Source organism: Anomaloglossus baeobatrachus, chromosome 3, assembly GCF_048569485.1.
Source record: "Anomaloglossus baeobatrachus isolate aAnoBae1 chromosome 3, aAnoBae1.hap1, whole genome shotgun sequence".
NCBI classification, from domain to species: Eukaryota; Metazoa; Chordata; class Amphibia; order Anura; family Aromobatidae; genus Anomaloglossus; species Anomaloglossus baeobatrachus.
Window position 1 is genome coordinate 487,606,263 of NC_134355.1, and position 12,625 is coordinate 487,618,887.

At 52.8% G+C, this 12,625-nt stretch overlaps 1 protein-coding gene across 3 annotated transcripts in view; it reads left to right on the forward strand.

Annotated features, from left to right (window-relative positions):
* PHC3 (polyhomeotic homolog 3) overlaps positions 1-12,625 on the forward strand; it is a 163,554-nt gene that overhangs the window by 82,216 nt on the left and 68,713 nt on the right. For all 3 annotated transcript variants that reach the window (XM_075340638.1, XM_075340637.1, XM_075340639.1), the window contains exons 9-10: positions 196-352; positions 2,071-2,315. In XM_075340638.1, coding sequence (XP_075196753.1) covers positions 196-352; positions 2,071-2,315 — 402 coding nt within the window. The remainder of the gene's footprint in view (positions 1-195; positions 353-2,070; positions 2,316-12,625) is intronic.

The window sequence follows — 12,625 nt, forward strand, 5'->3', positions numbered from 1 at the left end:
GGTGGACATAGTATTGTTAATATTTTGTTTCTGTTTGCACATTTTACTGAAGGCTATGCTTCAAACTAAGTGCTTTAGTGCTTTCTTCACCTTTCGATTGGAAATGTTGGCAAAAGTTTTAGTTATAAGGATAAAATAAAGGAAATGTTTTGATTAGCTGCATTGTTCCCAAAGATACCTGCATTTCCTATCCAGGTTTACCAAGTAGAAAATTTGTGTCCTGAAGAAGTGCCAATGGAGCAACACGAATGTGTACGTGTGATTACTCAGACCCCCACACCGCCAACGCTGTCTCCCCCTGCACTTCCTTTAGAGAGTGGAGTGGAGCTTCCTGCAGATCATATCATGCAAGGTAAAAATAACCATATATTCCATGCTAATGTTTCTAGAGGAGCTTTGGCTGATACAGATTCCTTATAGTAATCTGGAGGATTTCCATGGCTTCCTTAGCCTCATGACAGATCTGTGGTATTTTGTATGGCTGCTGGTACATTTTTAGTTTTGTAGAGACATTTAAAAAAGTAGTAGAACTCTTTTTGGATGTTGCATAACTTTCCAATTTTCTGCATGAAGTTAGCACATGTCACACAGGGACTATGGGGATAGCGGGTATTTAGAGTCCCTAAGCTGACCCACAGAATAGGGTGCCCTGTGCTATCCTTATTCTCAGAGATCCACTAATGGTGGGGATGTCTGAGTCTCCTTCCTGGCTCTGCTCCTCACCAGCCTGATCTTATACCCCCTCCCCCAGGGGTGGGGGGACAGGAGTATGATTTCACCCACAGAAATAGACAATCAGGGTAAACCAAAACCCTGTCACGTAGCAGGCACACACAGAGGAATAAGACAATAACAGATTAGGAGGAAAACAACAGCTGGGTGGAAACAACAAGACGACAGTTAACTCCACAACAGCACAAAGCAACTCTTTCTCCAGCTAGCCTGGGACACCACAACTCACAGACCAACACAGCATAAACTATAGTTGGCATAGGTAGAAGATTCCCTCCAGGCTAAAAATGGGAGTAGCAGAAGGGATTGGCTTCCTTTCAACATGTGAGCAGGGACGTCTAACGAGCAGGGTAGCAGAGGCCAACTCTTGCTAGCCTGTCTGTGAAGGAGCCGACAGCAGGTCGATGCCCGGGTCTGCCTGTCAGAAACACAAGAGAAGCCATTGGATGGAGTGTAAGACTCTGCAATATAAACAGAGCCTGACGTCTCCATGACAGAAGGTGAGTTTTGTGCAAAACGCTGTGTGACAGCAATATATACAATGGATATTTTCCACTATTGTGTTGTTATGTAAAACGAGCATATCCTTAGAGTACCTGTATTTCTTCTAGTCAAAATACCCACTTATTCAAATGGTCACTGATGTTTCCGTAAATGTTGTCTTATCTCATCGTCGTTGTAACAACTAACAAAATTGAAAACAACTTTATTTACCCCAAATTTATGTTTTCAGCTCCCCCCAAAAGCATACCAAATGCTTGCATGAAGGTTTCTTCCTTACTTCAAACTTACTGTACATGTCGTGCGGGAATAGAATAGAAAGACCATGCTTTTGCTCCGGGTTTGAATGAAATGATTAGTACACTTTAAATAACGTGCTCAGGTGGGTGGCATGACAACCGATGCATTTGGGATTGGCATTGGTTTCGGATAGCATCCCCCGATCTAGCTAAGGAAATGTGGCTTGAAACATTGATGATATGCCCATAGGATAGGTAATCAAAATGGGATGTGCTGGCATATGACATCCAGCATCCCCACCATTCAGCTGTTATTATCCCCTGCAGACGCTAAATGTAAATGTTGATCGGAGCAGCACTCTACAGCTTCTTTCATTGTTGTAGCCTTGAAGCTCCTGTTTATAAGCTCCTGTCATTGCTTGCACCTGGTCATCGCCATAGTTAATAACAGCTGATCGTGGGGGAGCCAGGTTTCAGACTCCCATAAACTGTTATTGATGACCTATCCAAAGGATATCACATGACCAGACTACCTGTTTAACATATGATATGTTGCTGTACTTGGTTATAGTGAAGTTCTGTTTTTATACATTTCTAGGTCTCCCAACAGCAGTGTCTTCAGTTAGTGCCTCAGTAATCAAGTTCCCATCTGACAATTCATATGCCTCTATACCAGCACCACCACTACTTCTACCAGCTGCTACTACAAGAAGCAATAGTACACAGAAGCCTAATAGCATTCCAGGTTTGGATAGCAAGCTTCCTCAAGCCATAGTCAAACCACAGATTCTCACCCATGTGATTGAGGGATTTGTCATTCAAGAAGGCCTAGAACCATTTCCTGTAAGTATAAGCAAAGTCACTTTAGTAGTCATAAGATAAAAAAGGTAATCTGTGTTATATATATACACTTTTTGCCAGTCTGATTGCAGTCACCTTTTCACAGCGCTGTACTACTTAAAGTGAACCTGTCTGGTCCAATATGCTAAGAGGGCTGACTGGTCCCTGCGCTCATTAGCATATCATAAAGGATCTTTAGAAATTCTTTTTCTAAAGATCTCTTTATCTATGCTACTAGATACATGGAGAGTTAGGCAGGGATTAGAAATATGCACCAAGAACTGAGTATGGTTCTGGGTGCATATTGGACCTGACAGGTTTCCTTTAAAAATGCTAATTCTCATTCATCTGATTGGGGTACACAGAACCGTGGGATAGTCTGCTGATACTATTATTGCATCTAAATAAAATTGGCTTTTCTTTGTCGCTCCATTGGGAGACCCAGACAATTGGGTGTATAGCTTCTGCCTCCGGAGGCCACACAAAGTATTACACTTTAAAAGTGTAACCCCTCCCCTCTGCCTATACACCCTCCCGTGCATCACGGGCTCCTCAGTTTTATGCTTTGTGTGGAAGGAGGCACACATCCACTCATGCATTCTCAGACTTAGTTATATCGGTTGGAAGAAAAGAGGGCCCCCTCGGGGCCACCGGCATGTTCCCTTTCTCACCCCACTTTGTCGGCGGTGCTGTTAAGGTTGAGGTACCCATTGCGGGTACAAAGGCCGGAGCCTCATGCCGTTTTCCTTCACCATCCCTTAGCGGCTCTGGGAGAAGTGGGATCCTGACCGGTCATCCATTCACTGGGACCGTGCTCCCTCCGCAGCCCCTGTGGGAATCTGCCGGACAGGAGTCTATTCATCCTCAGGGACCGGGCCCTGCATCTCTAAGGTACTCTGTGTCCCCATGGGGACTGTGCATGGAGCGCCTTCTTCCCGGACGCTGCAGCAGCTGCTGATTTGTGAAGACTGGCGGACTTCCGCGCCGACCGCGCCTGCTTGTCGGCCGCAGTCTTAAATTTAGTCCCTGGCTTCATCGCGGCCTAGTAGCAAAAATCCCGCCCCCGGGCCTGCCTGTCAGGGGTAAGGGCGGGACTGCCGACCTGACGTCGGATGTGAGGGCCGGAGCATCCTGTATGTTTCCTCCCCCCTCACTGATCACTGTGGGGACCCCAGATTCGCGCACTTTTTCTAGCACCGCCCACGGCTCCACTCCTCCCCTGAGAGCTCCGGCAGCCATTTTTTTGGCATTCTGCCGGTGGAGGATTATCAGGGAAGAGCTCTGCAGCTCTGGGAGACCTAAGGCAGGGAATCTGGAGGACACACACTCCGCTTTTTAGCGGTCGGTAAGCCACACCGGTCACCCGGTGCTGGTCCCCCATAGGGTGCCGGAATAGATACGTATTCTATATATATATTTCTGTTCGGTCGGGCTGTATACCCTTTCCCATATACCTTCAGTGATCACTCTCCTAGGAGACAACAGCATGTCGTCCACAAGGAGCAAAGGTGCTAAGGCACAGGGTTTTTTTGCGACCTGTACCTCTTGTGGGGCTATGTTACCTGCGGGTTCCACCTACCCTCACTGTGAGCAATGCTCGGCCCCTGTTTCGCTTGGTCAGCCGGAGCCTCGGTCACTAGTGGGCCCCTCGGCTCAGGTAGACCCCCCTGCTCCCCCTGTCCAGGCGGCAGGGACAGAGTTTGCTGCTTTTGCTGAGAAACTCTCTGAGTCACTTTCACAATCCATGGCTCAGTCTATGGACAAATGGTCTGCCAAGCTGCTAGAAGCTTTGCAGTCCAGACCGGTCCTTACACAGGCCCCGGTCCCTGTTGGATCGTCGCCCCCAGGCCCCTCTCGGTCCGCGCCGCAGCGCGCTCCCAGGGTGGGCCCTAGGTCTCACGTGGAGGACCCCTGCCCGGACCACAGTCCCAGACCGGCTAAGCGGGCTCGCTGGGAATCTTCCCCAACTTCTTCACGCTGCTCGGGTTCCCAGCTTGAGGACTCTCTGGAGGACGAGGCGGACGTCGCAGCTCAGGGCTCTGAACCTGACGTTGCCCTCAATCTTGATACACCTGAAGGGGACGCCTTAGTAAATGATCTTATCTCGTCCATCAACCAGGTGTTAGATCTATCTCCCCCGCCTCCACCTGTAGAGGAGTCGGCTTCTCAGCAGGAGAATCACCAGTTTCGGTTCCCCAAACGTACACGGAGTGCGTTTTTCGATCACTCTAACTTCAGAGATGCTGTCCATAAGCCCAGAGCGGTTCCGGACAAGCGCTTTATTAAGCGCCTTACTGACACACGTTACCCCTTCCCCTCTGACGTAGTTAAGGGTTGGGCTCAATGTCCCAAGGTGGATCCTCCAGTCTCTAGATTGGCGGTGTGAGACTGTGACCTGGGTTATCTATGACGGCCGGTATGTCTCGCCCCGGCTGTGCTCCCTCCATGATAGAAAGTAAATCCACTCCAGGGTCAATGCTGTTTCCCTACAGGCTGAAGGAAGGGTTAAATGGAAACAGGAACGAGAGCAGGTGTGCCGGGTGTGAGGGAGTGAACAGAACTCCCTGAGCTTTCTGCTGGAGAGGCGTATGTATTTTGTTGTGGACTTTTGTTTTGGACATTAAACCGTGTGCTGTGAACCTTAATGCCTGGATCCCGTGTCTTCTGCTGCGCAGCCGACCGTGCTACCTCACATATGGTGGAGAATCGGCGGGCATGACAGCCGGTGAGGTGTAGCATCCATCCCTGGTGACCCAGCAGCACATGTCCTGGATTTGAGCGGCTATACTACAGCCCAAACCCGGCGACGCCATGGAGGACATACTAAGGCAGCAGCAACAGACTAATGCACAGCTACAAGAGGCTAATGCACAGCAGCAACAGACCAATGCACACCTGCTCCGGGCGTTGGAACGTCAGCAGCAATCCTTACAAGCGCAGGAAAAAAGGCACCAAGAACAGATGGTTCTCCTGGCCAAGTCGATCCGTGCCGGACCGGCAGCAACAATCCCGGGACCGGGTGACGACGGCAGCGTCCGGAAAGCGGTGAGACAAGCGTTGCAAAAGATGACCCCGGGGGATGATGTGGAAGCGTTCCTGGCGGTGTTTGAGCGGGTGGCCGAGCGGGAAAAGCTGCCGACCCCCCAGTGGGCTGAGGTATTGTCGCCCTATCTGACGGGGGAACCCCAAAAAGCGTACCTGGACCTCTGTACCGAGGACGCCATTGACTATGTGACCCTGAAAGCCGAAATACTGGCTCGGTTGGGGGTGAATACCTATGTACGGGCTCAGCGGGTAAATCAGTGGTTCTGTGAGGAAGCCAAACCCATACGCTCCCAGGCCTATGACTTGTTGCATCTTGTAAAAAAGTGGTTGCAGCCTGACACTCTGAGCCCGGCGCAAATGGTGGAAAGGGTAGTAGTGGATCGTTTTGTGCGCACTTTACCCGTCACCGTTCAACGGTGGGTCGGACAGGGTGACCCAAGTACCCTGGACCAATTAGTGTCCCTGGTAGAGCGGCATGTGGCTACGCAGGACTTGATACGGGACACTGAGACTTTGCGTACCGCTCGTCGGTCCGGCCCCTCCAAGCCTAGGGCCAAGGACCCACCGCTGACAACGGTGCAGGAGTCCCCTACCGTCCCGTCTGAGGCCGCGCCCACCATTCCTGAGGTCCGGAAGGTTCTGTACCCTAAACGACAACCCGTCAAGGGGGTTTCCGTCCCCATTAGATGTTGGCGGTGCCAGCGGGTGGGACATATGGAAGCCCAGTGTCCACTCACCACGGAGCCCATGGATTGTGGGGTTACCCGGCGGGGTTCAATGTATGCTCAGGTGGTGTGTACCGCTGACCTGGTCTCCCCAGAGACTGAGCCCCACTTGTGCCAAATACAGGTGAATGGATGTCCGGTTACAGGATTGTTGGATTCCGGAAGCTTAGTGACCCTGGTGCGATCCACCTTGAGGGCTAAAGTAAAGGCCACAGGACGTACCGTGGGGGTGGTTTGCATACATGGGGACCGCCGAGACTATCCCACGGGGATTGTCACCATCACAGCACCTTGCGGTCAGGTGCAACATGAGGTGGGACTTCTTAACACTCTTCCCTATGACGTGATCCTAGGAAGGGATCTGCCCTATTTTTGGACTTTATGGAAGGGACCCCCTAAGTCTCCTCAGATATTGGTCAGGCCGGGACCTGAGCCCTACAATCCTGAATCCGGGACACCTGCCGTAGGGGTCCCCATGATAGGGACAGAATGTGAACCCGATAGGTCGCCCCTAGAGGTATTGGCAGGAGAGGCTGAGACGGTCGAACCCATCCCGGAGTTGGAGGCGTCCCCGGATACGTTTGGGACAGCCCAACTCCAGGACCCTACAATAATACATGCCCGGAGTCGGGTGACAGTAATTGACGGGGTGGCACAGCTGCCCGGTGCCCAGGTAAGGTACCCCCATTTCGCTCTTAAGCAGGATTTACTCTACCGGGTAGATGAAATACGGGGCGTGGGGGTAGAGCAGTTGGTGGTGCCCCAGCCGCATCGCCGGCGGGTCCTCGACTTGGCTCATAAACACCTGATGAGTGGCCACCTAGGGGTCAAGAAAACGCAGGAGCGAATATTGCAAAGGTTCTATTGGCCTGGGGTCTTTGGGGAGGTAAAACGGTTCTGCGAAACCTGCCCGGAGTGTCAGCTTACCGCACCCCTGACCCATTTTCGCAGTCCGTTGGTACCGTTACCCATTATAGAAGTCCCTTTTGAACGGATAGGGATGGATCTGGTGGGGCCCCTCGTAAAGTCCGCTCGAGGGCACCAACACATCCTAGTGATCGTTGACTATGCCACCCGGTACCCCGAGGCGATACCTCTCAGACATACTGCAGTAAAGCTTATAGCTCGGGAGTTGTTTGCTGTGTTCTGCCGGGTGGGGTTGCCCAAGGAGATCCTTACGGATCAGGGGACCCCATTCATGTCTAAAGTGACCAAAGAGCTATGCCGGCTACTCCAGATCAAGCAGTTGCGTACGTCTGTGTATCATCCTCAAACGGACGGTTTAGTCGAGCGTTTCAATAAAACCCTGAAAACCATGCTCAAAAGGGTGATTTCAAAAGACGGGAAAGACTGGGATATGATGCTTCCCTATTTGATGTTTGCCATCCGTGAGGTGCCACAGGCATCCACGGGGTTTTCGCCTTTTGAATTGTTATACGGGCGACATCCCCGGGGATTGTTGGACCTGGCAAAGGAAACATGGGAGCAAGAGCCCACCCCCCATAAAAGTGTGATTGAACACATTTTGGGTATGCAGAACCGCATAAGCGCGGTCATGCCAATTGTGAAGGAGCATTTACAGGAGGCTCAGGCCGCGCAAAGCGGTCGCTACAATAGACAAGCCACCGTGCGGACCTTTAAACCCGGGGATCGGGTGTTGGTATTAATCCCCACAGCGGAGAGTAAATTCCTGGCTCAGTGGCAAGGCCCCTACGAGATAAAGGAAAGAGTCGGGGTGGTTAACTATAAAGTATTGCAGCCCGGTAGGCGGAAACCTGAACAAATATACCATGTCAACCTATTAAAACCTTGGCAGGAACGGGAAAGCCTGATGGCTGTTTTTTCCCCATCTCCCTCCTCTTCGGGTCGTTCACCTCCGGCTCCAGCGACCTCCGGAGAGGATGAACCGGAAGTAAGGATTGGAGAAGCCCTCACCAAGACTCAGAGGCGAGAGGCCAGACGGTTGGTTCAGCAGAACCCCGATGTCTTCTCCGAGCTGCCCGGTAGGACCAGTCTGATACGACATGATATTGTCACCGAGCCCCACCTGAAGGTACGCCTGAAGTCATACCGGGTACCGGAGGCTCGACGACAAGCCATATCGGAGGAAGTAAAGACAATGTTACGCCTGGGGGTCATCGAAAAATCCCGGAGTGAATGGGCTAGTCCGATTGTCCTAATACCAAAACCCGATGGCTCCTTAAGGTTCTGCAATGACTTTAGGAGATTGAACGAAATATCCAAGTTCGATCTCTACCCCATGCCCCGGGTGGATGAGCTGATTGATAGGTTGGGACAGGCGCGATATTTTACCACGCTCGACCTGACCAAGGGGTACTGGCAGGTGCCACTGACGGAGTCCGCCAAGAAGAAAACCGCTTTTGTTACGCCGGAGGGTCTCTTCCACTATGTTGTCTTGCCTTTTGGGTTACATGGCGCTCCGGCCACGTTCCAGAGGTTGATGGACTTAGTGCTGGAACCCCACCAGGCGTATGCATCAGCGTACCTTGATGACATCATTATTTACAGCTCCGATTGGCAGACCCACTTGGAACAGGTACAAGCGGTGGTGGACGCGCTTCGAACAGCCGGATTGACAGCCAATCCCAAGAAATGTGCGTTGGGACTCACGGAAGCCCGCTACTTGGGCTACTGAACCGGAAGTAAGGATTGGAGAAGCCCTCACCAAGACTCAGAGGCGAGAGGCCAGACGGTTGGTTCAGCAGAACCCCGATGTCTTCTCCGAGCTGCCCGGTAGGACCAGTCTGATACGACATGATATTGTCACCGAGCCCCACCTGAAGGTACGCCTGAAGTCATACCGGGTACCGGAGGCTCGACGACAAGCCATATCGGAGGAAGTAAAGACAATGTTACGCCTGGGGGTCATCGAAAAATCCCGGAGTGAATGGGCTAGTCCGATTGTCCTAATACCAAAACCCGATGGCTCCTTAAGGTTCTGCAATGACTTTAGGAGATTGAACGAAATATCCAAGTTCGATCTCTACCCCATGCCCCGGGTGGATGAGCTGATTGATAGGTTGGGACAGGCGCGATATTTTACCACGCTCGACCTGACCAAGGGGTACTGGCAGGTGCCACTGACGGAGTCCGCCAAGGAGAAAACCGCTTTTGTTACGCCGGAGGGTCTCTTCCACTATGTTGTCTTGCCTTTTGGGTTACATGGCGCTCCGGCCACGTTCCAGAGGTTGATGGACTTAGTGCTGGAACCCCACCAGGCGTATGCATCAGCGTACCTTGATGACATCATTATTTACAGCTCCGATTGGCAGACCCACTTGGAACAGGTACAAGCGGTGGTGGACGCGCTTCGAACAGCCGGATTGACAGCCAATCCCAAGAAATGTGCGTTGGGACTCACGGAAGCCCGCTACTTGGGCTACGTGATAGGCCAAGGAGTGATTAAGCCCCAAATTAACAAGGTTGAGGCGATCCAGAAGTGGCCTAGACCCCTGACCACGAAGCAGGTTAGGGCCTTCCTGGGTATCGTGGGGTACTACAGGAGGTTTGTAAAGGATTTTGCGGGACTATCAGCCCCCTTGACGGACCTTCTCAAAGGCAAGAAGTCCGTCATGGTGCGCTGGACTCCGCAGGTCGAGGACTCCTTCCGGGCCCTGAAGGGGGTCCTGTGCGGACAGCCCGTTCTTGTACACCCTGATTTCCGGAAGGAGTTCATAGTACAGACTGACGCCTCAGAGGTCGGCCTGGGGGCAGTGTTGTCTCAGGTGGTTCAGGGGGAGGAACACCCCGTCACCTTCTTAAGTAGGAAGCTCACCCCTCCCGAGCGGAATTATAGCGTAGTGGAGAAGGAGTGCCTGGCGATCAAGTGGGCCTTGGAGTCCCTACGCTATTACCTGCTGGGACGGCAGTTTCGCTTGGTGACGGATCACTCTCCACTGGTCTGGATGAGGTCCGCCAAGGAACGGAATGCCCGGGTTACCCGGTGGTTCCTTTCTCTGCAGAACTTCCGGTTTACGGTTGAACATAGGGCCGGTGGGTTGCAGGGCAACGCCGATGCCTTGTCCCGCGGCCCGTGTTTGATGGCGGGAGTTCAACCCCGCACGATTGAACTGAGGGGGGGGGGTATGTGAGACTGTGACCGGGGTTATCTATGACGGCCGGTATGTCTCGTCCCGGCTGTGCTCCCTCCATGATAGAAAGTAAATCCACTCCAGGGTTAATGCTGTTTCCCTACAGGCTGAAGGAAGGGTTAAATGGAAACAGGAACGAGAGCAGGTGTGAGGGAGTGAACAGAACTCCCTGAGCTTTCTGCTGGAGAGGCACATGTATTTTGTTGTGGACTTTTGTTTTGGACATTAAACCGTGTGCTGTGAACCTTAATGCCTGGATCCCGTGTCTTCTGCTGCGCAGCCGACCGTGCTACCTCACAGCGGCTAGATCTGTGGTATCGGTTGCAGATGGTTCATCGCTAAAAGATGCCACTGACAGGCAGATAGAGCTCCTGGTCAAATCCATCTATGAAGCCACGGGCGCGTCTTTTGCCCCGGCCTTTGCAGCCGTGTGGGCACTCCAAGCTATCTCAGCTTGTCTGGCTGAGATTAATGCGGTCACACGTAATTCTGCTCCGCAGGTTGCGTCTCTGACTTCTCAAGCGTCAGCTTTTTCTTCCTACGCCATGAACGCAGTCCTAGACTCTGCTAGCCGTACAGCGGTGGCATCCGCTAATTCTGTGGCAGTTCGCAGGGCCATGTGGCTGCGCGAATGGAAGGCAGACTCGGCCTCCAAGAGGTTCTTAACCGGTTTGCCGTTTTCTGGCGACCGATTGTTTGGCGAACGATTGGATGAGATTATTAAGGAATCCAAGGGAAAGGACTCCTCCTTACCCCAGTCCAAACCTAAGAAACCTCAGCAACGAAAAATTCAATCGAGGTTTCGGTCCTTTCGTCCCTCCGCCAAGTCCCAATCCTCTTCGTCCAGCAGGCCGGAGAAAGGCCAGAGGAACTCCTATGCGTGGCGGTCTAAGTCACGCCCCCAAAAAGCCGCCGGAGGCACTGCCTCCAAGGCGGCCTCCTCATGACTCTCGGCATCCCCGAACCGCATCCTCGGTCGGTGGCAGGCTCTCCCGCTTTTGCGACGCCTGGTGGCCACATGTTCAAGACCGATGGGTGAGAGACATTCTGTCTCACGGTTACAGGATAGAGTTCAGCTCTCGTCCTCCGACTCGTTTCTTCAGAACCTCTCCGCCCCCCGCTCGGGCCGACGCACTTTTTCAGGCAGTGGATGCTCTGAAGACAGAAGGAGTTGTGATTCCTGTTCCCCCTCAGGAACATGGTCGCGGCTTTTACTCCAACTTGTTCGTGGTGCCAAAGAAGGACGGATCATTCCGTCCCGTTCTGGACCTCAAACTACTCAGACATGTGAGCACCAGACGGTTTCGGATGGAATCTCTCCGCTCGGTCATCGCCTCGATGTCACAAGGAGACTTCCTAGCATCGATCGACATCAAGGATGCTTATCTCCATGTGCCGATCGCACCCGAACATCAACGCTTCTTGCGTTTCGCCATCGGGGACGAACACCTTCAGTTCGTGGCATTGCCTTTCGGCCTGGCGACAGCCCCACGGGTGTTCACCAAAGTCATGGCATCCGTTGTGGCGGTCCTACACTCTCAGGGCCACTCGGTGATTCCCTACTTAGACGATCTCCTAGTCAGGGCACCTTCTCGGGTGGCGTGTCAACACAGCCTTACAGTCGCTCTGGCGACTCTCCAGCAGTTCGGGTGGATAATCAACTTCCCAAAATCCAAGTTGACACCGACCCAATCACTGACTTACCTCGGGATGGAGTTTCACACACAGTCAGCGGTAGTCAAGCTACCGCTGGACAAACAGCTTTCTCTGCAGGCAGGGGTGCAATCTCTTCTTCGGGGTCGGTCACACCCCTTGAGGCGCCTCATGCACTTCCTGGGGAAGATGGTGGCAGCGATGGAGGCAGTGCCGTTCGCGCAATTCCATCTGTGGCCACTCCAATGGGACATTCACCGCAAATGGGACAGGAGGTCGACTTCCCTCGACAGGAACGTCTCTCTTTCCCTTGCAACCAAGACGTCTCTTCAATGGTGGCTCCTTCCCAATTCTCTATCGCAAGGAAAATCCTTCCTACCCCCAACCTGGGCTGTGGTCACCACGGACGCGAGCCTGTCAGGGTGGGGAGCGGTTTTCCTCCATCACAGGGCTCAGGGAACCTGGACTCTGGTAGAGTCTTCCCTTCAGATCAATGTTCTGGAGATAAGGGCAGTGTATCTAGCCCTATTGGCTTTCCATCGGTGGCTGGAGGGCAGACAGATCCGTATACAGTCGGACAACGCCACTGCCGTCGCATACATCAACCACCAGGGCGGCACGCGCAGTCGTCATGCCTTCCAGGAAGTCAGGCGGATTCTGCAGTGGGTGGAAGCCACAGCCTCCACGATCTCCGCAGTTCACATCCCGGGCGTAGAAAACTGGGAAGCAGATTTTCTCAGTCGTCAGGGCATGGACGCGGGGGAATGGTCTCTTCACC